Genomic DNA, 26,960 nt, shown 5'->3' with positions numbered 1-26,960 from the left:
GGGGTGAAGTGTTCTGAAGATGTCAATTAAGTCCATCTGATCTAGTGAGTCATTTAGGATTGCTGTTTCTTTGCTGAGTTTTTGTCTAGCGGATTTATCCAGTGATGTCAGTGGTGTATTAAAGTCCCCTACTATGATTGTATTGTTGTCGATCTCTCCCCTGATATCTTCCAGAAGTTTTCTTATGTATGTGGGTGCTCCTGCATTGGGTGCATATATGTTTACCAGGGTTATATCTTCTTGTTGTATTGATCCCTTTAGTATTATGAAGTGGCCTTCCTTATCTCTGGTTATGGCCTTCACTTTGAGATGTACTTTGTCAGATATAAGTATTGCTACCCCAGCTTTCTTTTCCTTTCCATTTGCGTGAAAGATATTTTTCCATCCCTTCACTTTCAGTCTGTGTGAGTCCCTTCTAATGAGGTGGGTCTCTTGTAGACAGCAGATGTATGGGTCATGTTTTTTTATCCATTCAGCCACTCGATGTCTTTTGGTTGGAGCATTTAGTCCATTTACATTTAAAGTTATTATTGAAAGGTATTTGTTTGTAGCCATTTCTTTTTGTGTGTGTGTGTGTGGCTGTTTTCTTTCTGAGCTTGATATTTCTTCTTTTTACACCAGTCCCTTTAGCATTTCTTGCATGGCTGGCTTGGTGGTGATAAACTCCCTTAGCCCTTTTTTGTCTGTGAAGCTTCTTATTTCCCCTTCAATTTTGAATGATAGCCTTGCTGGATAGAGTATTCTTGGATTCAGTCCTTTGCTTTGCATCACTTTGTAGATTTCCGTCCATTCTTTTCTGGCCTGATGTGTTTCTGTTGAGAAATCATTTGATAATCTAATGGGAGATCCCTTGTATGTTACTTTCCGTCTCTCTCTTGCAGCCTGTAAGATTCTCTCTTTATCCTGAACATTTGCCATGGTAATTATGATGTGTCTTGGTGTGGGTCTTTTCGGGTTCACCTTGTTTGGGACTCTCTGGGCTTGTGTGACTTTTTTCTTCCCCACCTCAGGGAAGTTTTCTGATATTATTTCTTCGAATAGGTTTTCTAATCCATGTTCATCTTTCTGTTGTTCTGGCACCCCTATTATTCGTATGTTGTTTCGTTTCATGTTGTCCCAAAGCTCCCTTAGGCTCTCCTCCTGTCTTTTAATTTTTTTCTCCATTTGCCGTACAGTTTGAGTGTGTTTTGCTTCCTTGTCTTCTAATTCACTAATTCGGTCCTCCGCTTCTCCCAGTCTACTGTTGATACTTTCAATGGAGTTTTTTATTGAAGCTATGTCACTCTTCATTTCTTCTTGGGACTTACTTAAGTTGTTGATTTTTTCATCTGTTTCTTCTAGCTTCTTGCATAAGTAGTTGAGTTTTTCATCTGTTTCTTCTTGCTTCTTGAACATGTGGTGCATGTACTCTAGGAACCTTATTCTGAATTCTTTTTCCGTCATGTTGCATATCTCTGTCTCACTTAGCTGCTTTTCTGGCGAGTCCTCCTTTTCTTTCCTTTGGGGGTTTCTTTGCCTACCCATGTTTGATCTCGCTGACATATGTAGATGTTGAGGTGTTCAGTGGCTGCTCCCTGGGTGGCAGGGGCTCCTTGGGTTGTGGTTGCTGCTCAGACGGTTGCGGTAGCAGCTGCTTTCCAGTTGGCAGCAGCTCCTCTGGTGGGTGTTGTTCACAGCTGTGTTGGCTCTTCTGGCTGGTGGGGGGAGGCTTCACGTACAGTTGCTGTTCCACAGACAGAGGGTGTGGTGATCAGGAGGCTGTGGTGATCAGGAGGCTGCGGTGATCAGGGGGCTGCTGTTGCTTGGATCTGCTGCGTTGATTTAAAGGCACAAAATACAACAGAGCAAGGCACAACGTACCAGGCACTGAACACAAGTATATTCACAATATTAATAACTCCAAATAAAGGTGACCAACCGAATTAAGAGAATTAGGGGATAAGGGAGAAAGAAGAGAAGAAGATAAAAGAGAGAACAGAAAAGAAAAATAAGAAAAAAACAAACAAAAAAGGAGTGCAAAAATAGAATTGGGAAAAAAGAGGGGGGAAAAAAGAGAGCGAAAAAAGAGAATGAAGTAGAAGTGGGGAAGAGACTCCCCGTATGAGGAGCAAACTCCAATAGAACTGCCACTAATCTCAACAAATTCCAGCAACAGATCCCTGGAGATGAATGCAAACTACAAACCACCAATAATATCCAGAGGGGTAAGGGAAAACAGAAGCACAAAAATAGCTGGGGTGGGGTGGGGGAGGGAAGGGAAAAACCAGCAGAAAAAAAAAAGAAAAAGAAAAAGAAAAAGAAAAACAACCTCACAACCAGTCCTAAAAAAGAAGAAAAAACACAAAACAAAACAAACAAACAAATTTAAAAAAAAAAAAAAAAAAAAAAAAAAAAAAAAAAAAAGCCCAATATATTCAACAATCAAGAAAACAATAGAAAGATAAGAGAGAAAAAAAAATGGTTGGAAAGTGAAGAAGGATAAAGAATAGGTGTATAAGGATTTAGAGCAGTAGATTGGAAATAGGATATATAAGTAGGGTGGAATTAGACAGGGGGTAAAAAGAGGGAATTGGGAAGGTCTGGAGCAGGAATAGGGTAAGAGAAACAGGACACCAAAAGGGGAAAAGTAAGGAAGAGGGTTTTAGCAAAGAGGTGGAATTGAGATAGGGAAAATTAATGCTAAAGGAACGATGAAAATAGAATGGAGAACACTAATCCCAAAAGAAAATAAAGAGAAAATAAAATGGCACTTTAAAAAATGGTAAAATGGTAGGAGTAATAATACTGGTTAAAAATAAAAATGTGGTAATTGAAAGGGTAAAATCAGGTGATGGAAAAAGAAGAAAAAGAGAAAAAAAAATAAAAATAAAAAAAAATGGTTTCTTAGTAAAAAGGTGAAAAAATTAAAAAGAAAAAGAAAAAGAAAAAATTTGCAGTAGTGATGGTCTTTCGGTTCTTCTACTCTTCAGCCTGGTTCGCCTTGGTCCTGCCAGGTATTTAGGAGAGTGTTGCCTGCATTACACTGTTCCTCCGTGTTGTAAATCACAGTCCTGATTTTAAAGCAGGCCGTATTTGTGATCCAGTCTGCCTTAATTTGTATTCCCCTAAGAGTCAGTTTGTGGCTCAACCTCTGGGTGGCAGTGTTTTTGGGTTGGCCTCTCTAGAAATTCTTAATAATGTTTTCTGCCTTTTCATTTTGCACTGGACCTGAAAGGTAATACTCCCTGAGCACCTACCTACTCAGTGCCAGGTTCTGGTGACTGAGATGACCAAGACCTACCTCCTCACCCCAAGATGTACGGTGACCTCTGAGATCCCTTCCTTTTGGGCCCCTGTGTGTGCTTCAGCGGACATTCCCCTGTGAATGTTCACTCATTTTACCAACTGGATGATCTTGGATGAGTCAATGAAGTTCACCAAGCCTCAGTTTCCCCATCTGTACAATGGAGCTGATGGTGATACCCATCTGTGCTGAAAAGATTTAATGAGATAATCCAGGCAAAGCATTGAGCAGACACCTGGTACAGAGAATGTGTCCAGAAGGCATAAGCTGCTAGTGTTACACATAGTTTGATTGGCTAAACGCAGGACGTGGGGAGCAGTGGGCTGTGGAGGGCCTGGGCTCCTGACCACAGCTTCCTCCATCACTGCACAAATGCAAATCTTCACGCTCAAGCCAGGAATTGACCCCAGCTCGGCCCCTATGTGACCCTTGGCAACAGGCTTCTTTTCTCTGTGCATCAGGCCTCATCTGTGACATGGGAATAGGTATTGAGCACCCCCAGAGGGGGCCTTTAAGGACTAGAGATTACTCATTCATTCGTCAGGTAGTTCAGAGAACAGTTGCTAAGACCTACCTGTCTTAAGCCCAGAAGACACAGTGCTGAACACAACAGGCCCAGTTCCTGCCTCCCAGAAAGAACCTCCATTACATTCCAGATCTTCCGAGTGTGTGGTTGAAGTAGAGGGGTTTTTAGGAGAGTGTTTGAGGGGATCTGACCTGGGTAGACCTGACTTCTCTGAGGATAGGATGGTCAAGGGAAAGTATTAAGTAAAGGAGCTGGAGGGGGTGGAGAAAGTTCTAGGATGAGGAAGCAGCTTGGTGGGAGAGCAGGTTAGTGCTGGAGGGTCTGGGCACTAGGGGAGGTTGGAGACAGGTCTAGCGGGGCCCTGAAGGCCAAAGTGGGAATATGTGTGCATATGTATTCTCATGCAGTGACTATCAAATGATAATAATAATAGTTGCTGATGCCCTAGCTGGTTTGGCTCAGTGGATAGAGCACTGGCCTATGGACTGAAGGGTCCAGGGTTCGCTTCCGGTCAAGGGCACATGCCTGGATTGTGGGTTCGATCCCTGGTGGGGGAGGGGGGTGCAAGAGGCAGCCGATCAATGATTCTCTTTCATCATTGATGTTTCTCTTTCTCTCTTCCTCTCTAAAATCAATAAAAAATATATATTTTAAAAAATAACCAATGATTTAAAAAATAATAGTTGCTGACGTTTAGTGAGCATGTATTATATGCATGGCCTGTTCTGAGCCCTTTGCCTCATTTTACCTCCCATGAGATAGGTATTATAGTTATCCTCACCTCTAGTTGGGAAAACTAAGGCTTAGTGATGCTAAGAGACTTTGCCAAGATCACATGAATAGTCAGTGGTGGACCTGGGATATGAACTCGGATTACTGCCTCTAGGATTCAAGTTCTGGGAGCTTGTAACTCAGGAGTTTGTAATTTTTGCCTTCTACTCTCCTGGGTGCACCATGCTTTTTGCATTGACTATACATTACTTTAAAAAAAATGTTTTTATTCATTTCAGAAAGAGGAAGGGAGAGGGAGAGAGATAGATACATCAATGATGAGAGAGAATCACATTGATTGGTTGGTTGCCTCCTGCACACCCCCTATTGGGAATCAAGCCTGCAACCCAGGCATGTGCCCTGAGTGGGAATCAAACCGTGACCTCCTGGTTCATGGATTGATGCTCAACCACTGAGCCACACCAGCTGGTCACCTATACGTTACTTTTATAATCAGACTCAATGAGTAAATACGAATAATCATGCCCAGGTTGCCATGCCTGGAGCCTCTCGGAAGGCCCGTGCCCACCCTGTCTTCTTCTGGCCTCCACAGGAGATGGTCACGTGGGCTTCAAAGATTTCTTGGCCGTAATGACAGACACCAAGCGCTTCTTCTGCTCCGTGGGTGAGCAGGGATGAACCAGGGAACAGGTGGGTGGGGTGGGGTGCACTCAGGGCGAGCAAGTGGTAATGGCAGCCACCATCCCATGTCCCCAGAACAGAACGCCCTGACGGCTCCCCCGAACCCCCACACTCTGCTCTTTGAGATCCTGTCCCTGCTGGTGGAGATGCTGGCCTTACCTGAGGCAGCCTTAGAAGAGATCACCAAGTGAGTAAGGCTGGCTGTGGGGAGGGGGAGGGCTGGGGACACAGAAATAGCACCTAGTGTTTTGGCACCTGTTCATTTATTTTTTTTTAATGAAAAATAACTGTTTTCCAAAACAACAAAACAGGTCCGTAAGAAGAATGACATTTTTTGACAATATTGCAAATCTTTTAACATCGGGCATAAGAGAGCTGGATTTTCGTATCTACTTCTGCATTCAATCTGTTGCAATATGTTGTTTTACTTGAAGTATATGAACAAATCTGGCCTCACATCCATATGTAATTGGAGAGGAATATTTTAATAGCCTTTTCATTTAATAGCCACAAATGATGTGGATATTTTTCTTTGAGACTACACCAAATTTGACAAATGGTAGTGTCTTAAAGGTTGCTTGCAATATGAAATCTGAAATCAGAGCAATGAAGTTTTCGGACTCTTGTAAATAAAATCTATTGGTCAGCCTTGTAGTTTGAATGGGTCTTTCCCCATGAATGCTTTTGTAATATGCACTAGTCATTTGGAAAATACTGTGTACCTTCCAAATTTTGACACATTTCATTCATTTTTGCTGTTACCTGGGTATGTGTCCTGACTGGGAATTGAACCAGTGACCTCTTGGTTCCTAGGTCAATGCTCAACTGCTGAGCCACACTGGCTGGGCCAAACCTCCAGTCATTTAAAAAAAAAAATCACAGGATGAAATGTACAGCATAGGGAAAATAGTCAATATTAGCATTACAACTTTGTATGGTGACAGATGGTTACTTGACTAATTGTGGTGATCACATCGTAAGGAATATAAACACTGAACCACTATGTTGTACACCTGAAACTAATTATTATATGTCAACTACACTTTTGATGTTGTTGTTAATCCTCACCTGAGGATATTTTTTCTACTGATTTTTAGAGAGAGTAGAAGGGAGAAAGGGAGAGAGAAACATTGATGTGAAAAAGAGACGCATCCATTGGTTGCTTCTTCCCGCATGTGCCCTGACCAGGGCTGGGGATCAAATGTGCAACTCAGGTAACATTCCCTTGACCAGGAATTGAACCCGAGACCCTTTGGTGCGCTGGCAATGCTCTAACAGACATTGAGCTACCAACCAGGGCGTACTATACTTTCTTCTTCTTCATCATCATCATCATCATCTTGCTATCAGATGTAGCCTGCAGTACATATAGACTTGGGTGAATTCCACTTTTCTCAAGGTCCCCAAAAGTGTCCTGAGATTTTTCAGCTTGCCAGGAAGTGACCTTTACTGACCTGTAAGACCAGGAACTCTGAAATTCAGGTACCAGGCAGTATTTTAAGCTGTACTTTCTAAGCAGTGCCTCCATAAAGTCAACTTTAGTTCTTTAAAACTGCCTGGTCATATCTGATCTATGTTTGTCATTTTCAAATATGACATTACCACCCTAGCCAGTTTGGCTCAGTGGATAAAGTGTCCGCCTGTGGATTGAAGGATCCTGGGTTTGATTCCCGACAAGGGCACATACGTACCTCAGTTGCAGGCTCGATCCCACCCCTGGCCCTGGTTAGGGCGTGTGTGAGAGGCAACCAATCAATGTCTCTCTCTCACATCGATGTTTCTCTCTGTCTCTCTCCCTCCTTTCCACTCTCTTTAAAAAAGTCAATGGAAAAATATCCTTGGGTGAGGATTAACAACAAAAAACATGACATTAGTGTCAAAACCTTGATAACAATATTTTTCATATGTTCTATAACAAGGAGAATAGATTCTTATTAAATTTATGTAACTATATTAATATGAAAATAAAAATACTTAGGAAAATAAAAATATTCCAAAGAGTTTTTAATTCTAGAGCAGAGGTTCTCAACCTGTGGGTCCCGACCCCTTTGGCGGTCGAACGACCCTTTCACAGGGGTCGCCTAAGACCATCCTGCATATCAGATATTTACATTATGATTCATGACAGTAGCAACATTACAGTTATGAAGTAGCAACGAAAATAATTTTATGGTTGGGTCACAACATGAGGAACTGTATTTAAAGGGCCAGAAGGTTGAGAACCACTGTTCTAGAGCAGTGGTCGGCAAACTGCGGCTCGTGAGCCACATGCAGCTCTTTGGTCCCTTGTGTGTGGCTCTTCCACAAAATACCATGTGTGGGCGCGCATGTACAGTGCGATTGAAACTTCATGGCCCATGAGCAGAAGTCGGTATTTTGTGGAAGAGCCACACTCAAGGGGCCAAAGAGCCGTATATGGCTCGCGAGCCGCAGTTTGCCAGCCACTGTTCTAGAGGGATCAGGCAAGGAGAAAAAGTTGTTTTCATTTTGTTTACAAAGGTATAATTTACCAAATTGTTATTAGTTATAGGCAGCTTAAATGAGAAAAAGGATTTCTTAAATCTGAAAAGCAAAAGGAACCAACAATGTTTCAAACAAAAAACGTCATAAAATTATAATCATCCTCATTAGTCATTCTCCTGTAAATGATTTCTATTCTGCTTATCTGGAGTTAGCAGTTTTATGAATCCATCACCTTTTTCATCAGAATTCTGAAGATTCTCACCCAGTTCAGTGGTATGATCTTAAACTTATCAGAGACCTATAATCCAGAGTACTTACCAGAGTCTGGCATACATTTCCTTGAAGTATTTTTACCTTTAGTTAATTGTAAAGGCTTTCAGAGAAGAATCAATAAAACAATAACTGTGAATTAGGAAAGACTTAAAATGGCCAGGTTAAAGATCTAATGAGAATTGATTGTGTCTGTGATACAGAGCATTTTAAGATAACTGTAATTATGGCTGATAACATTATACCAAGGCATATCAGATTTCCAGAAATTTTTATACAATTTCTAGTACACTTATGTTGACATAAAAACACCCAAACCTAGAGAATTTTTATGAGTTTATTTGAGCCAAACTGATGACATATGCCGGGGAGCAAGATCTCAAATGCTCTGTAGAATGACAAATTTGCAGCTTCTTTTATGCATTTGAAATTAAGGAGGGGACGGAAGATTACATGAAGGTGGGAGAAAGCCAAGGCATGGATTGGCTCCCTTGAGGGTAGTTAAGTCTTAGAAGGAGGGATCTGATTGGATGGTTCACACATTAGAGTACCCCATGCATATTTTGCAACTTTCTCTCTCTTTGGTATTCTGATACACTAAAGATGGCCTCCATCTTTCTAAACTCCCATGTCTGTCTCCTTACCTAATTGTCTTCTGCTTGGGATATTACTTCCTGCCCTGCAGTCTAGGAAGTACCTCCAGAAAAAATTCTAGGGAGATCATAAGGCTCACCTCATTGGCTTCTCTCCTCTCACAGATCATTCTTGTGCTGCCTGTTGTCCAGTATCAGACAACAGCATCATATATTTTGTTCATGTATCTATTTATGGCACTAGGACAAGTTCAGTACTATTTGTTCCATCATGGCCAGGAACAGAATTCTGTTCATTTGTCTTCCCCCCAGCCCTCTCTTCTTCAAATTGGATTTCTATTGATCTGTCTTCAAGTTTACTAATTCCTTTTTTCCGTTATCTCCAATCTGCTCTTAAGCTCATTCAATGACTTTTTCGTTTTAGTTATTATACTTTCTGTTCTTGAATTTCCATTTGTTTCATGTTTATAGTTTGTTTCTCTGTTCACTCATTAAGATCACATGTTCCTTCAATTATCTGAACATATTTTTAATAGCTCCTTTAATGCTGCTGTCTACTAAATCCAACATCTGGGCCATCTCAGGATTGTTATTTATGAGTTGTTTTTCTCCTTACTATGCGCCACATTTTCCCTGTTTCTTTACAGTCTGGTGATTTCTTACTTCCTAGACATTTTGAATGATATGGTTTAAAAACTAGATTCTGTTATCTTCCTTTAATAAGTGTTAATTTTTGTTCTTGTAGGCAGCTCAGTTACTAGCTGATTAGCATGAATTTGTGAGGGCTTGCTTTTTTACTTTATTAGGGCATAATTGTGAAAAGTCCAGATTTCTCCTAAGCTTTTTAACTTGGTAAGACTCAACTTCAAATGCTATTTCTCCTGGGATTTTAGTCTCAGGGAAGGTCTACAGTAGGCAAGGGTTGGCAAACTATGGGCTGCAGGCCACATACAGCCTGATCTATTTTTATAAACTTTCATCAGAACACAGCCACAGCCATTCATTTACATATCATCTATGGATTCTTTGATGCTACAATGGCAGAGTGGAATAATTATTTATTAACACTTCTGTGATGGTGGAATTATTTCTCCTAGTAGTTATATCAGGTTTTGCTTTACATTTCATGTCTAGAATTTTGTATTCCCTGATGAAATGAACATTTTATAATTTAGTCTCTAGTAATGCATTTTGTCTTAAGACCTAGTTTTTAAAATATTAGTATGGCTATACCAACTTCCTTTTGCTTAGTACTCAACTGATATATCATACCCCCCACTCCTTGAAGTCTTTCTTCCAAAGGCAAGCATTGGCTCCCTCCTTACTTTTAAGTAATATGCATATACTACAATATTTTGGTTAAATTTTTAGACTTTTATCTATTGACTTCCGATGATGGTAAGGATTTAGCTAATACAATGATCCCACCAGCTTCCCACTCCCCATTCCAATATAGCATCATTTTTTACTAAGTAAGTATTTGGGGTTTTTTATTAATATACTACAATTTCACTTCCTTTTTAAAAAATTTCCTAAAATGGGTTATTGCCTTGTTTTGTGTTTTTTTAATTCACTGATAATTTCTGCACCTTCCTAGTATTCCTTTTTCTTGGATGGAGGCATGTTCTAAATAATTCCATTCTTCTTGCTTAGGATTATTATCTTTTTAGGCCTGCAATAGAACTGCCACCTTGGGAGCTTGTCATCCTAGGAACCCTTTCTTCCTTCCCTCTAATTAGGATTCTGTTTACTGCATGTCTTACTCTTTTTTTTTTTCTAAAGGGGAGCATGTTTGCCCAGTAACATTTTGGGGTTATAAAGGCAATAGTACTTCAACAACAGGTATGCCGGCCCTCAAAATTTCTGTCGTTTAAGCTATAGAGATCTAATCTAAACTAGTTGTCCTATGGCAGTTGCACTGCCATTGTGGGATCTTCCTTTATCTTCCTTTACCTTTGCCTCTCTCCTGTGTTAGATCCCATTTTCTGCATGTCCATCTTCCTTTTCTTTTTTCGGTTCATGCCTTCATTTTGAAAGCATGTGTGTTCTTCAGTAGCTTCTTGAGCAAGTATATGTGGGAAGTGAAATTTTTGAGATTTTGCCAATCTGCGAAAGTGTTTTTCTACCCTCAAACTTACTTAATAGGTTAGCTGGGTATAGAATTCCAGGTGTCTTAGTTAAGGAATAGACCCAATGTTCTATAGTTCAAACAAGATAGTTTATTCCTCTCTTATATTGACAGTCTGGAGGAAGCAGGCAGGAAGACAAGGTCCCCCCAAGCACCCAGTTTCTTCCCACCATTCCCTAGGTCGATCCTAAGTTACCAGCAACACACCTGAATTCAAGCCCACAGGGAGGGGTAAAAGAAGAGTTGGGAAGTAGGCGATTTCCTTTGAAATTGTGACAGTTGTGCACACACTGCTCATGTCCTACTGGTCTCTGTGGGGTGAAGTTATTTTCTAGTCCATCTTTTACTTGGTGCACTGCCTTTTTAGGTCCCAGTTTTACACAGAGATCTAGATCCAATTCCCATGTGAGGGCTCTGGTATTCACTTTCTATTTTCCCTATGGGAAGCCCAATAAACCCCAAAATCCCAGGCCCCAGGGATAGGCAGAGGCCCTAGCAGAACCATCAGCTTAAGTCCTAAAGAGTTTCCCAATACCATTGCCTACAAAGCCCCAGGTTGTCTGGCCTCGCCATCTTGCTGCCCACATCTCCCCTTCCCCCTCACACACCAGTCTCTAGCCCCGCTTGCCTCCTTGCTATTCCTAGAGGTCACCAAGTTCTTTGCAACCTCCTGGCCTTTTCACATGCCACTCCCTCTAGATACCCATTTGGGTAGCTCCCTCCCCTTATTCTGCTCAGATGCCACCACCTCCAAGACTTTTGCTGACCACTGTGAGCAAAATAGCTCCTCATCACAACCCACTACCTACCTTTGACTTTCCCTTAGAGCACCTGTAACTACTGACATGGTATTGTGTGTTTTTTTAACTTCTGGTCTAACTCTTCCACTAGCTATGAGCCTAGGTAGTTGACTTAGAAAGTAATTCAAGTGAATGGGATGGGGAAGGAACATGAACAGCAAAGGAGGAGAAGCCAATATCAGGATGTGCTATTGAGGAGACATTGAATGGTGGCTCAGAACCAGTCAGGGGAGAGAAGCCTGTATACTTCAGCTGTTGGCTCCTTTGGTCAAATGCGGCCCCCTATAGGTGTTTAATTCCCCTGCACTTTGGTTTGCACATGGATCAGAGAAGCTCTGGGGCAGGAAGCAAGGGGCTCAAGCCTGAGGCGAGATCATGTCAGGTTGTGCTTGGGCACACCTGGTGGAAGCCCTGGTGGAAGTGGTTGCTGCGGCAATGGCTACAGTGAGAAGTGGGGCCGAAGGACTGTGATCAGGGACCCTAAATAAATATACCCTGCACCATTCTTTCCCAAGTACTTAGATGAGTGGTCAGTACATAGTAAACAATCCATTAATATTTACTGAATGAGTGAATGGTGCCGCAGTCTAGTGGAGAAAAGGCGCAAGGAGTGATGTGTTAAAATAAAGTAGGCTATGGGTTACAATGGAATAAGCACAGGTTATTGGGGCCCACAGTGGGAGCCTGGCTAGTCGGCGGGAGGAGAGAGAACTTTCTGGAAGAGATTGCCCTTAAGCTGAAATCTGGAAGATGAGGAGTTAATTGCACAGCTGACTTATAAAACACTCGCACATCTAAGTACAAATATCAGTGACAGAAATCAAGGGTAACAGTTATCAAGCTCTTCCCATGGACCACACACTTTGCTGAGTGCTTGATGGGCAGTCATTTAACCCTATAACATGTGGACTTTTTGATCCTTTTCACCCAGGGGACACCTGAAGCTCAGAGAAGTCAAGTGACTTGCAGTGACAGGGATAAGATAACCATCACCCCCCATTTTATGCAGGGATGACTGTGACTGAGGCTTAAAGCAGAGAAATGACATGCCCATGGTCACAGGAAGTAAATGGCAGAGCTGGGACTAAACCCAGGTCTCCCAACCCCTGGGCCTGTGTTCCTGCTCCAGAGCTGGCCAGACAGAACAGGCCCCCAGGAAGAGTGAGGGAAGAGGAGGGTGAATTAAACATGGCCAGGCTGAGCTGGGTGGGCACTGCCTCCCCAGCTATTACCAGAAGAAGCTCAAGGAAGGTACCTCTAAGGCCCGAGAGATGGAATCGGCCATAGGCCGGCTGCGGTCCCGGAAGAAGCTTCCCTGCAACCTGCAGCAGGCAGACGGCTTGGAAGTCCCAGAACGAAGGGTCCTCAGGATCCTGAACCGGCTGAAGCAGCAGAGCTACGGTGAGGGCCCTGGGCATGGTGGGGGCTCTGCTCTCCTGCACATCTCGCCTCGTTCCCTGGGCCCCTACGAAGTCAAAACCAGGCTGACAGACATGGTTTCCCCGTCTTGGGTTAACTGTGTCAGTCAATGGGCTGACAGTCACCACCCCACCCCCAGCCCACTGACCAGGCCTTCTACATGGACTCTTCCCAGTGCCTCAGGCCTGACCACAGGTTGGTCCCAAGAGCCAGGTGATCAGTGCTCCCAGCTCATCGATTGAGCACCCACTGGCGTCACTCACTGCGCTAGGTCCTTGGCAGATGCGTTAGAACTTAATCCCCATAATCACATATTTACCCCATTTTACAGAAAACTGAAACTGGGTAAGTTTAAGGAACTTGTCCAAGGCCCCACAGCCCAACATGTCAGAAAGGGGAGTTTATACCCAGCTCTGACTCCAAAACCTGTGCTCTTTTTACTGGGCAAGGTGGCCTCCCCATAATGATAGGTACCATTATATTTCTACTGAGTGCCAAGTGATGGGCTAGGAGCTTTCCAGAGTCGGAAGTATGCCTACCAGACTTTGCCAGGACCCATCACAAAAGACACCTGCTTTTTTCAGCTGTTATTAGCCTTTATGCAGTGTTCAGCATTTAGCTGAACGCTTTGCACATACTATCCCTTTAATCCTCATCATCCACGGTGAGGTGGGTACCACTATCATCTCCAGCCTACACAGAGGCCTGGAGAGGTAATTTGCCCAAACTCAGCCAGCTCATAATGTAGCAAAGTCAGGATCTCACCTGGGTCCGCCTGCCCCCCAAGGCTGGGTGTATTGTGAAACATCTCCCTCTCCTGTCTCCTCCTCCCTCGCCAGCTGTCAACCTGCAGAGCCCCTACGCCCAGGTGCCCTGCATCCCACTCTGCCCAAGGTTGGACAAGAAGACGGTAGGCCGGAAGCAGGGCGGCCAATACATGTTGGACCAGTGCACCCCCACCAACCCGAGCACAGATTTTCATAGCCTCTACTTCCAGTCAGGATCTCAAGGAAGCAGGTGGGTGCCCAAAGGGCAAGGGCCCCAGCCCAGGCCCATCCACCTCCTTCCTTACTAGGCCCTTGGCCTAAGCCAAGAATCCATCCTTCTAAGAAGTGATGCCGGGGAGACTGTTGCTCCGGGTAGGAAAAAAGAGAAGGGGGGGGGGGGGGGGGGGGACACACTAACCTTTGTTGAAGGCCTGTGCACCAAGTGGATTATTCATGAGCCAGGGTACTTACTTATGCCTTCCTGTGCCCAGGACTCAGTGGTACATATCATCTTTCTCTTAGGCTGGCACTGCCTGCCTTTGTCATCAGGGGGTTTAACACTCAAGTCCTTTGCCCAAGTCTGGTTCCATGTTAGGTGTAGCAGGAAACAGACTTAGCAGCTGGGTAGGGCGAAGCTTCCCCTGCAGCATTCCCCTTCCAGCGATCTGGACTTGGGAGTCAGGCCCCTGAGCCTGACTGTTGGCTCATCACTTCCCAGGGAAGGCATCCTCTCCCCTTGGGCACATGGAGATGGAGCATTTCCTCCCACCCTTCTCCCTAGGGAACACAGCTCTGACGGCCGAAAGTGGCTCAGCTCTGTGCCGGCTCGAACCCACTGACCCTGCAGAGTCCTGACTCTGGACAGCTGTCTAAGACCTGCAGACAGATAGGTCATCAGGCAGGGACCACAGCTGGATTTTGCTTTTGTGGCCTGGTAAGCCAATAAACACCAAGAACCTCAGCCTTTGTGCCTGGTGCTGGGGCCCCTGCCCTCTGGGCACTCACCTGCTTCCTGGTGCCAGGAAAGACCCCCACCCAGGTTCTCATCCCTCTACTGGGCTCTCAGGGCACAGGGCCCCAGCCTCCCTTAGGCTTGGGAACCCCTGAAGCAAGATGTACCTCAAAACCCTGCCCAGGGTTGGGGCTCTGGCTGGACGTGGCCCTGTGTACTCTCAAGGACAAAGCTGGGATTTTCCTCAGCTGAGGTGTTCCTTTTGGACTAGTAGCCCCCCAAGGGCAGGAATTCTCCCTCCTTGCTCAAAGGGAATGGGGAACATAAGGGAAGTACCTGGGAAAGACCCCTGAAAGGGACAGACCCCATGGAAGAGCAGGAAGGGCCTCACCCATGTTCTCACCAACAGAGCCCCAGGGCCTAGGGGTCCCCTTCCCTTGGAGCCTAAGGGTGTGGGTCCTTACCCCCCAACACACACACCACCTCAGACCTACTTCTCTAACAGAGAGCGAGCCCCTCCCTGGGACTGAGCAGAGGTAGCTCCCAGTGGTTAAATAAGCAGTCACAGCAAGAAGTTAGGAGGCCAGGGACTGAAATGAGGACAAGGCTCTGACAAGTTTAAAACATGTATTTAAAATACAATTTATAAAATGCTTAATCTGCCGACTCAGGAGCCCGCGGTGCGGGGTGGGGTGGGCAGCTGCCCGCTAGATCAGCAGAGCAGGACTGCAGGGGTGCAACCCTCCCTCCCATGCCCTTCTGTTCAGACACCCAAGGGGCCCATGTGCACCCTTGGAATCACATGGCCAGAAAACAGGACCCCACAGGTTTCCAGAGTCTCTGCTTAGCAGGGAGGCTGGGGTAGCCCTACCGGCCCATCCCTGAGCAGAGCATCCCCAGATGGGGCAGAGCAGGGTATGGCTGGACTGGACAGGGCAGGGCGGGGCAGTGGGCTCTGGAAGGGGCTGATGGTAGCAGATAGGGTGTTGCCTCCTGCCTGCAGGTGGGGAGCACCCTGATTGAGTGGGCTGAGAAGGGTTGGTCACCAGGCCCAGACCCCCAGCTCCTTTGGTTATAGGCTGACAACAGAGTAGTGGCTCATGGGAAGCAGTTAGCTGGAAGGTCTGAGGCCTGGCTCATGGGGTCAGGGAGGAGCTGGGGGAAAGGGACAGTACCATGAAGGCAGATAAAGGGCAGCAGCCTCAGGTTTCTGCCCCCCACAACCCCCTGGGGTTTTCTAAGCCAAAGCCCGCAGCTTACTTAAAAAAGTTAAAAAAAAAAGCACTTAAGGAAAGTTACAGACAACTACCAACACACACACACACACACACACACACACACACACACACAACCACCCCAAACCGTTCTCCCATCTCCCTTCCCACCTCCCCCAACACAATAGTTCACTGTTTTCGTTTTTCTTTTTTAAAAATTTGCTACTTCTCCATCTGGGAAGCCAAGGAGGTACAGGCACACAGTGGGCAGAGCCCCATCTTTGGCCAGAGGGAGGTGGGAGCACCAGTCCCTACTATATCCTCGTCCACAGACACCCATCAGCCAGTCTTCCCTCTGGCTCCATTAGGGGAGGGGGGCAAGAACAGGCTGTCCCAATGGCTGGGCAATCAGCACTCTGGCCTTTCCACCTGGCCGACCTCTGTGCCCTTCTCCAACTGAAAGGACAGTCTCACTTTGGGCCAGAAACCACTATTACATGAGGGATGGACACTACACATTTAGGATGAGGAAACTTGGTCAGGGCAGTGGAACTATAAAGACAGCAATCAACCTTCTCCCTTGCCCACGCCTGGAGGTAATTCCCTGCCAGAATAGTCTACGGTCACAACTCCACAACCTGTAGGTTCTTACTGACTGAAGCTCTGTTCCAGCTCCGCTCATAGACAATTACCTGGCTTCACACAGTTACAAGACTGTGCTGCGGACTAGTTGCTGATTCAACTGGCAGCTGGCCCTTCCTTCTCAGGGGAAAATGTAGTGGGACATGGCTTGCTGAGCCTGGCCTACATTCCCACAGGGCAAGGCCAAGAGCCAGGTGAACAAAGGTAGAGTGAGACTCCAAAACCTAGCTTGCCACCTTGGCCACCACAAGCTGCTCTAATCACAAAAACATCACACCCGCCACTCCGAAACTCATCCACTGAGTGGGAGGCTGGCCGGCTGGCTGGCTGGCTGAGGGATAAGGCGCAGTGCAACAGAAGAGACCAGAGAAAGCCTGAGAGGGCCAGACTACACACACAGAGCTGCTCTGGGCAGCTGCCCTCTTAGTCTTTTCCACCTCAAGGAGCCAAATCAAATCCCTAGGCTCCAGGGACAGAGGGGAAACTGCCTTCATTCCAGGCCCTTGCTCTGGAAAAAGGGTGAAGGGTAGCCTAGGACTATGGGGAACCAGCCTGTCATCACCAATCTGCAATGCACAGCTTGTCTTTCCCCATATGTATTCAGAATGGCCTGCTCCCAAGGAAGTGATTTCACAAAGGAAATGTACCAGCTATAGTTGCCGAGCTGCTGCCATCACTGGAGATGGCACTCCACAGACACCTTCTGACCACACTGGGCAGGAGGCTGAGCCCTGGAGCCAGACTCTCTCCTGGCTTTCCTTGTGCTGACAGCAAAATACTGAGCAAGCCTCGCATCATTTACTTCTAAGCTCAGGAGTGCAGTCTCACTCCCTGCTCTCTTCTAGAAGTAGCAAGCCTGGCTGGTAGGGAACCACCCTGAGGGGATTGGGAAGGGAAAGTCTCTTCACTTTCCCTGTCTCCCAAAATACTAGAGGTGGGGTTGGCACCCTCCCCAGGCTCTCTGAGCCTATAGAACGAGCCCAGTCTCCAGGTAGGGCCATGATGCCCTGGGACTTAGCTGGGGGGAGGGAGGTATAGGCATGGGGTGCTCATCTGTCCTGGCGGCTACAGAGCCCTGCCCCTTTTCTGGGCGGCAGTAGGAATACAGAAGCTAAGCTCACCAAAAACCTATTGGTTAATGTTTCTAGTAAATTTCCCAGAAACATTTTTAATTAGACTACCAAACTACCCTTTCTTAATTAAAAATTCATTAAACTGCTAAAACCCTTCCCATGCACTTTTCCTTGCAAATCAGTATTTGTATAAACAAACAAAAATAGGAAGAAAAAAAAAAAGAGGATAATTTTCAAATGGAACTTGCTTTTAAGTGACGAAGACATGCACTTGGGGGTGGGTGGATGGGAGTTCTCATTTGTTTTGAAATCCCAAATTAATGAGCATGATAAACTGTTATTGCTGGCACTGGCTTTACCCCAAGTGGCCAAGTGGCACTGTCTGACTCTCTTAAGTCCCCTAACCCCCATCCTTTCCCTTTCCATTGACTTGGGACAGCCCTTGTAGACATGCCAATCACAGTGGGAAGGGGGAAAAGAGGGAGGTCACAGTGCATGGGGTTCAAGGTCACAGTGGGAGGAGCAAAAGGGATCACAGTGCAAGTTAATCAGGTCCTTCCCTCTGCTCAAGTCCAGTTGTCTGTCACGGCAGTGCGACCCGTGGCGGACGACCCAGGAGGTGGTGACGGCGGCAGCATTCTTTCTTGCCCACATTTATCTGCGCTGTTTGAAGCCTTGTGACCCATCAGGACCCAAAGGCTGTCTGATCACATTATTGGGCTGCCTGCTGTCTTCGGGTTGGGAGATCCTGGTTGGCCTGAAGGGAAGAAGATCAGAGGGAGGCCTGAAAAAGGATTGAAAAGAGGACCCCAAACCTTAAAACCAACCCCCGCTGCAGCTGGGGCAGAAGTCACAATGGCTATTAGCCGACTCTGGCTCCCTGAGCTTGCTTCTTTGGCAAGTGGACTCAGAGCACCTCCAGGCTGGAAAGCTCCTAAATGGGGCAGGTGGCCCATGTCCACCTCTGGCACCTGTGGCACTCGTCCCCCCGGTCTGACCATCATTCATCTGGAGGCAGGGGGAGTGCTCAAGGGCCAAGCTGTCCAGAGGCAGTGACCATGGACAGTAAGTACATCCTTCGCAGAACCATGAGCACAGACTTTCCAGAGCGTTGGGCCAAGGTAAAGACTCCTAACCCAAAGCTCAATAGAGGGAGCCAGCACCTGCCACTGCTTTCCTCCTGCTTCTCTGCAAATCATGCGGTTAATGGGTGACTGGTATTACTGTGAAAGACTAAAGGAAATGGACTTTTTCTTCTCTGCCAAGTGAATAGTTAGAGAGACAATGGCTTGCAGCCAAGCTCTCTTCTCCTCCTCCTCGTGGCCTGGTGGGGTGGTCCACAGTCAGCCCTGCCAGCTACACTCACCTGTCGAGGATGGGTTTCTCTTGTTCCTCCTCGGGGCTGGCGCTGCCCAGGATCCGCTTCCGGGCTTCTGCGTACTCTGCCTCCCGCTGTGCTAGGGACTTGACAGGAAGGGCTGGCCTGCTGGTGGAGTTGGGGCTGCTGACCACACCGTTGCTGGTGGGCCTCTTGAGGATGCGGATCTGTGGGGGGGGGCCGGTGGGAAGGCTATCGTCCTGAATCACAATGGGCACTTTGGGAGGAGATTTGGATTTCCTGCTGACAAAGAGCAAACACAGCTTCACAACTCCTATCCGTGATTGAAGAGGCCCCATCCATGTCCCACACCCACTCCTGGTCACTTTCCTCCTCCTACACCTCCTATTTCTCCCCCACCCCCCATTTTTAATTTATTTTTACTTTTTTCCACCTCCAATTTCTATTCATTATTCTCTGGTCTCTGACCAGACATCAGAATTCTCATTCCTCAGGAAGGGTTTCTCAAAGAGCAACCTTGCCATAAGCTCACACAATCCACAGGTCTGCTCCTTAGACCTAACCCCAGGCAAAGAGGGCTGGAACACCATCTCATTTTCTTGGACTTCTATTCATGTTCATTACAATTGCATCAACCACTACATGGCCCCTGTGGCAAAATATTTCAGGTCCAGAGTCCAATGACTTCTGTTAAAATCCCAACTTCTCTACACAGATCAGCGTGTTAACAGGCTGGTGTGGTGGGAGCCCCTTAGCTTGGGGTCAGCAAAGTGTTTACTCCCAACAAGGTCTCCCACCACATGTGCTCAAACCAAACTACCAAGGAGCCCGCTCCGCCATCCCTGCCTGGCACCAAGACAGGATTTACCAAACTGCCTCAGCCTTCTGGTAAGTGACTTGTGCCTCCCAGAGACAAGCTACACCAAACAACTGGATCACCTCTTCAGAAGAGCTCCTGAGCAGAGACCCCTCCCTCACCAGGGCGCTCTGGTATGCTGCACGCGGCGGGGTTGGGGTGAAGGACAATCCTAGAAACAGTGCTTGGCAGTGGAAGCATTGTCCAAGGCTGGTGGATGTGCACATCAGGCGATGTGTCCACAAGGAGAGGTGGAAAACAACATAGGAAGGAAAAGAAACAAAAGCCACAGGGGAAAAGGGATCCAAGCAGGAATGACCACCCCTTAACAGCCACCAAGATCCTCCCCAGAGCCGTCAACTAGCTTCTCTTCAGAACCGAACAGCCCACAGGGGGCTGTCAGTAGACTCTTGATTGTCAGGAGGGGTAGGCACTGGAGGAGCCCAGCTGCTGTCAGGGGAACTAAAGTAAGTTCTGGGCAGGACAGGAATGGCATGGCAAGGGGACGGTAACCAGGTGTTAGTGTAGTTGCTGAGATGAGCGGACAGACAAGGAGCCAGCAATCTGATCTAAGAGGAAGGGAACCAGGAAAGCTGTTGGGCAGGCAGGTGGGGAATATCTGTGCAGCCCATTAGGCAAGTCCAGAGAGGCCCTCTCTTCCTCCTTCCTTCCCTTGTCCCTGTGGGAAGCTGGCAGGTTACCTGAGCCTAAAGACAGACTGCTGAAGACATCTTCCACCTGCTTTGGAAACCCACTGCCTTTGCTTTGAAGCTGGGGGATGAAGCTATCCCTCAAGGTCTAAGAAGTTCTGAGAATCTTTTCTTCCAGGATACCCCATAACGCCCTAAGCCACCGAGTCTCAGAAGGCCCAGAGAAATCATCTGTCCAACCTCCTTATGATAGAGAGAAAGAAACTGATGTCCAGACCGGGGGTGGGGGGTGGGGGGGATTGTCCCAAACATCAGAGCAATTGGGAGCAGAGCCAGGCCTAAACCCAAATCTTCTGACTTGTCACCTCCCCACTTTCATCAAACCACCTCACACAGGGTGCGCACTGAGGGAGGAAACTCCAGCCTCACTCCCAAACCTCGAGCCACCACATGCTTGAGGGAAGGATTCACTGCCCAAGAGCCTGACCTGTAACCCTAAGAGCCGGCTGGAGAACACCACTGACTGCCCAGCTCTCAAATGGCAGAGAGCATGAGTCCTCAGACCAGACAGTAGCCTTACCTCTCCTTTTGTGTGATCTTCAGTTTTTTTTCCAACCGTCTGTCTATTTCCTAGAGGAAAAAAATGTATATAAAAAGTGGAAAAAAATCTCTCTCAAATAAAAACTTACGCCTTTATTTTCAGAGCTAAGGGCAGTGTCCTCTCTGGCCAGGGACATGACTGTGTCCTTCGAGAAATAATGGATGCGGAGCTCCCTTTACTAAACTCTGGGGTCTGGGGACCTGACTCCTTGCGGGTTCATCTCCCTCCGTTCCCACAGCCGCAGAGATAGTTCTAGACCTCATTACCTCAGCTGGGTTCTTTGCATTGCCTTCCACTAGTCTCCTGGCCTCCCAGCTGTCCTTCACAGAGCCACTCAGATCACCTTTCTAAACACGTCTGATTGTGTCACTTCCCCACTTAAAATACTTCAACTACTTGACCGATCAAGTCCAAGCTCCTAAGCACACCTCACCCAGACCTTTATCTTTTGTTTCTTTTTTACACCACAGCAACACTGAGCTCTTACTAACCCCCAGAACCTAGGGTGCTGGTCCACCTGCCTGCAATGTCCTCCCCCTTGCAAACTCCTTTTTATCCTGCAAAACCCAGCGTGGCTGTCCACCTCTCCTTTGTAAGGTCTGTGGTCCCACATAGTTAAATTGCCTGCTCCTCAGAGATAAGGTCTCCCTTTTTCATTCCTTCATGTATCACATTTTATTTTATTTTATTTTGTTTCACTGTCATGGATATGAATTGTCTGTAATTAGCACCTAGCAAAAGGCCTAGAACAAAACAGAAGTGGAACTCAATGGCAGTCTCAAGCCTCAGACCCTCAGCACCAGGAACTCCATGAAGCCTACACACACTGGAAGCTGTGGAACGAGCACAGACCAGACGTCCAGGCTCCTTGGTTGACCCGCTGCTTTTTCTTACAAAACGTCCCAACTAAACTATCTTCAGTGAGGGCAAGACCATCTAGATCAGTGGTTCTCAACCTTGGCTGCACATTAGAATCACCTGGGAATCTTTTTAAAATCCTGATTTCTGGGCCTCATCCTCCGGAAATTTTGTTTCTTTTTTATGGGGTGAGCCCACAACATTAGTCACAAAGAAACAGAATTTCCAGAGGATGAGGCCCAGAAATCAGGATTTTAAAAAGATTCCCAGGTGATTCTAATGTGCAGCCAAGGTTGAGAACCACTGATCTAGATACTGGAGAGGGAAGAAACTGTATGCAAATTTATGTATTTCTCTGGAGAGAAGATCTGTAACAGCAATTCTCCACCAAGGCTGATAGTGCCCACCAACCTTGCAAGTTTGGCAATGTCTGGAGACATTCTGGGTTGTCACTACTGGAAGGGAGGTACCTCTGGCATCTAGTGGATACAGGCTAGGGATGCTGTGAAAATCCTATACTAGAGAGAACAGCCCCCACAGCAAAGAATTATCTGGTCCCAAATGTCAGTAGTGCTGAAATTCAGAAACCCTAACTTATAAGATACATGGGATTTTCAAAGGAGTATATTACTTGCAAAATTTTAAGAATCACTGCCTTCGTACAAAGTCTTTGAAATTTTCTGAGATCACCTCGGGGCCCAGTGAATGGCCCATATGCTCTACATGTCCTGAGAATGACTGTATTCTGCAGCTATAGGTGCACTTCAAGCTGGTTGGCTGTATGGTTCAAATCTTCTAAATTCTTACTAATTTGTTTGAACTACTGACTATGTGAAGGACCAGGAATTATTCTTTCCAGTAAATTAAACAGTTTATTATTATGAAGTGATCGTTTTTTGCCTTAAAATCTATTGTTTAGGCCTAAGCTGGGTAGCTCATTGACCCAATCGATACACCAATGTTGCAGGCTCGATCTCCAGTCAGGGCACATACAAGAATCAACCAATGAATGAATGCATAAGTAAGTGGAACAAGAAATCAATGTTTCTCTCTCTAAAAATAAATCTATTGTTTAGTATTAATAAAGCTGTGCCCATTTTCTTTTGTTTAGTATTCCCCTGAAATATATGTTTCTCTTTTAGTTTTCATCTTTCCAATGTCCTTATTTTTGTCTCCTATGAACAACATGAACCTAGACTTAAATCCAGTCTGACAATGATACTCATTTTGATTGGTGTTAAGTTGTTTAAAATATTTTGTTTTATGAAAGACCCAAAATATATTTAGGCAAACACAGCAGACTATATTCTGAGGGTAGGTACCATGAACTCTCTGGCTAGGAAACCTCTAGGATGGAAAACCTCTCACTCAAACTTTGTAACACAAGGTGGTACCCAGTGACTGTTTACTGACAGAATGAAAAAGGGGCACCTAGAGTCAGGGAATGACCTGGAAGTTTTCTGTGAACTGACAGACACTCAGAGAAAATCTATGCCAAAGCACAGTTTGTCAGAACTACAATTCTCCTAAGTTTTTTTCAAAATTAATACCAGTGATATTGCCTAAGTAAATACTGTCTTACCTTAGTCTAATGTCCATTACCTTTTAAGGGCTTTTCAAGGCTTACCACAAATAACTTATGGTTTTAAAGTTTCACAATGTATCATTTTGCTCTAGTCTAAAAATGACACTGCCTATTCAAGTTCCTCCACATAAATGCAAAGTTTACCATGTGTGGGATTAGGGAACCTTAGATACCTTTAAACCGGGTTAACACTAAATGCCTCCACAGGCCAGTAACCAAACTCCGTACGCAGGGAGCATAGTGGGGAAAGGAAGGGGCTAGCTACAAAGGCACCAAAGGGCACTTGCTCTGCTATTTTAGGAGAAACCTATCAAGATTTTAAGGGAAAGCTATACATTTTTAAACTTTGTTACATGAACTCTTGCTTTCATATCACTGTGAGGGCCAAATAAGACATGTAGGCAAATGGGCCCCAATACACTAGCTGATTTTTTTAAAACTGTGGTAAAATACACATTACATTAGCTCAATTTGAGGGGCCTCATCCACCTTTCCTCTCTAAGGTCCTAGGGAAAATAGGGAATCTGCCCAGACCCAGGAAATGGAGCCTGAGTGCAGAAAAGCCCTTTAAGAGGGCAGATGGGCCGTGTCTAAGTAAATGTGCCTCTGTTCCCAAACTAGAACATGACCAGCATCCTTGGCATGTAATATAAAACTACTGGCTTTAAAAATAATGCCTACACCCTAGCTGGTTTGGCTTGGTGGCTAGAGCGTCGGCCTGCAGACTGAAGGGTCCCAGGTTCGATTCCAGTCAAGGGCACATGCCTGGGTGGCGGGCACGATTCCCAGTGTGGGGCATGCAGGAGGCAGCCAATCAATGATTCTCTCTCAACATTGGTGTTTCTATCGCTCTCTCCCTCTCCCTTCCTCTCTGAAATCAATAAAAATATATTTTAAAAAAATAAATAAAAATAATGCCTACGTCAATATGATGCTTTATGGTTATCATACACTTTCCCACTCATTTTCTGCTCACACCAACCCTGTGTGATAGACAAAGTAGCTTTTGTTTGTCAGATGAGGGTGATGTGGCTCAGAGAGGTCAAGGAACTTACCCAAGGTCACAATGAGGCACCGAAGGGGTAGCCCTAGAACTAAACCTTTGGAGCCCTAACCCGATGCTGCTCACAATTGCTCAAATCCATGGAAATGCTGGTAAAGCCATTGATCCTCACTCCCTCCGCTCCCCTGAATTCCACACTGCCCCCTGGCACTCTAATAACTAACACTCCCATCAAACTCCAACCCATCAGACAGGACAGGTTATCAGAGCTGAGGAATTCTTCCATCAGATTAGAGTGGCATATGAACCCGGCAGCTCTGGTGGAAAGCTGATCCTGCCATCTCCAGATGGTCACTGGATACCAGTGAGCTCAGAGCCGTCCAAGCAGGAGAGGGAGCGCTCTGCCAGCAGCGGGAGAGGGCACTGCATCTCCCTCTGGAATCTATCCAGGTATCATGAGTCAGTCCGTTCTCTACTTGGATAAGGACTGGCAATTAATCTGCCCTCAGACTCGTTCTCTGAAGAGCTGGATCGAATGGAAACTCTCCTACAGTGTGCACTACAAGGAGAATATCCATCTTCTCCAGAGATGAAAACAGTCCAATGGGATTAAAGAGTCCTCGATGTTTTGTGAGGAAGCATCTAGAAGTGGGCCCCAACAAGGAATCGTACTACGGAAGGGCACCTTCTCCTTTTACAAGGATGCACAGAGCCCCAGCCCAAGGTCAAGGCTCCTCCTGTGTTAGAAGCTGAACCTCCATGGCTAGTGAAAGAAAGCCATAAGCTCATCACTCTGACTCTGCGCTGAGGGTCATACGGCACAAGGCAAGTGTCAGGGCATAAGCATATCAGAGGCAAGGTGCTAAAAAAGTTTGATTTCCTATGGCTTCTCCTGGGAAGACTGTTTTTTGCCAAGTAGCACTGGGCACACTGCAGAAGCGAAGGAGTGCTCTGTGCTTTGGTAAGTGGGTGGCCTCCGTTCCCTGGCTCAAAACCCTAAACAAAAGATCTGTTATCAAACTCAGGTATCACTTGCCCTGTGGGGCTACCCCTCTACAAAAATGAGAGGTCTACTTCTTGATCTGAGAGAAAAAGCGAAACCAGAGGAAAGAGTGGAGGCAGGCCATCATGAAGTACCTTGCGGGAGGAAAGGAGAGGCCACAGCCACAAGGTGAATGAAATCAGATGTTAATACCTGCAAATTCAACTCACCTGAGGAAAAAGCACAGCTTCACTGCCTGCTGCTGACCTTAACCTTGCAGTGATGATGCTTGTGTGAGCCTCTGGCAAAAGTCAGGGGATGGAAGCATAAGAGGGGAAGAGCAAGGTTGGGGACTCCTCAAACAGCCTAATTTGTAACATAGCCACAATCTTCAAGAGGAACAAAGGAGACAGAGAATAGGAATGTATCTGCAAGGGCGGGCAGATTACAATGACAGGGTCACTCCTATAATAGCAAGAGATGGATGAAGAAGAGAAATAAACAGGCAAAGTACAAAGTACAGCAAGTACAGCACCATCACAGATGTCCTGTCCAGTCCTGAATGTTCAAGAAACAGATTTTATCAGTTCACCCAGGGGTGTTGAAGGCCTGGGGACTATTTCAAACTAGCAAAACTCACAAGAGGCAGAGTGAACGAACCTAAATCTGCACCTGTTACACTATGGTGGCGGGACTGGGTGCCTGACCTGCTGCTGCCTGCTCCACAGGGCCTCCTCCATGGTGCCAAAGGAGCAAAGTCCTACTCCACCATCGCACCCCTCTCTGATAACCAGAATCCTCTGGTCACCAATGCAACTAACAGACCCCTAAGAATCCAAGTCATCTTGTAGTGAATGGAAGTCTAAGAGGCCCCAGCTGAGTTAGAAAATAACCCCTTTTTATCAGCAATAGTTACTATGTAGCTTTTCTCAGATAATTTGCCTCTGTCAGTTTGCAATTCAGAAGATGACATTTTCTGATTTTTCTCTCAAACTCAAGGAATAGGGAATCATCTTGCACTCTGTGAACCACTATGTCCCACAGGCTCATATGGCCTTGTCCAGCTCTCCCAAATTGGGAAGCACACATCTACAAGTAGGGGCTCTGCAGAAGAAACATGAGCCCTGAGAGGAGAACAAGGTTGACTCTCAGAGCCAGAGCCTGACAGGTCCTGATGAACACAATGCCACCATTTTAGAAAAAAGTAGCCTGGCCGGTGTCGCTCCGTGGTTGAGTGTCGACCCATGAACCAGGAGGTCATGGTTCGATTCCTGGTCATGACTGGGTTGTGGGCTCAATCTCCAGTGGAGGGCGTGCAGGAGGCAGCCGATCAATGATTCTCTCTCATCATTGATGTTTCTATCTCTCTCTCCCTCTCCCTTCCTCTCCGAAATTAATAAAAACATATTTTAAAAAAAGAAGAAGAAAAGAAAAAAGAAGATCCTGTGAAGCAATAGAAGACAGAAATAACTTCCAACACAGCTTGGCCCTGAACTCCACCATAGCAGGCAGTGCCCATGCTGGTCCTAATTGCTTTAATTCT

The 26,960-nt window shown here is 46.0% G+C and overlaps 2 protein-coding genes across 4 annotated transcripts in view; one reads left to right on the top strand and one right to left on the bottom strand.

Annotated features, from left to right (window-relative positions):
- SPATA21 (spermatogenesis associated 21) overlaps positions 1-14,533 on the top strand; it is a 30,979-nt gene extending 16,446 nt beyond the window's left edge. For both annotated transcript variants that reach the window (XM_070404183.1, XM_070404182.1), the window contains 5 exons: positions 5,134-5,205; positions 5,298-5,409; positions 12,702-12,877; positions 13,735-13,912; positions 14,444-14,533. In XM_070404183.1, the coding sequence (XP_070260284.1) occupies positions 5,134-5,205; positions 5,298-5,409; positions 12,702-12,877; positions 13,735-13,912; positions 14,444-14,501 (596 nt within the window). In that variant the 3' untranslated portion in view covers positions 14,502-14,533. The remainder of the gene's footprint in view (positions 1-5,133; positions 5,206-5,297; positions 5,410-12,701; positions 12,878-13,734; positions 13,913-14,443) is intronic.
- Positions 10,745-26,960, bottom strand: part of SZRD1 (SUZ RNA binding domain containing 1) — a 28,081-nt gene continuing 11,865 nt past the window's right edge. The window contains exons 2-4 of one of the 2 annotated variants that reach the window (XM_070404184.1): positions 20,969-21,018; positions 18,910-19,164; positions 10,745-18,300 (exon numbers count right to left, since the gene is read on the bottom strand). In XM_070404184.1, coding sequence (XP_070260285.1) covers positions 18,198-18,300; positions 18,910-19,164; positions 20,969-21,018 — 408 coding nt within the window. In that variant the 3' untranslated portion in view covers positions 10,745-18,197. The remainder of the gene's footprint in view (positions 18,301-18,909; positions 19,165-20,968; positions 21,019-26,960) is intronic. The other variant, XM_070404185.1, reaches the window with a different exon arrangement.

Source organism: Myotis yumanensis, unplaced genomic scaffold, assembly GCF_028538775.1.
Source record: "Myotis yumanensis isolate MYYU_CA2020_CCGP unplaced genomic scaffold, mMyoYum1.0.hap1 SCAF_2, whole genome shotgun sequence".
In the NCBI taxonomy this organism is placed as follows: domain Eukaryota; kingdom Metazoa; phylum Chordata; class Mammalia; order Chiroptera; family Vespertilionidae; genus Myotis; species Myotis yumanensis.
The sequence above is the reverse complement of the archived record's forward strand: the minus strand, read 5'-3'. Positions and strand labels throughout refer to the sequence as shown.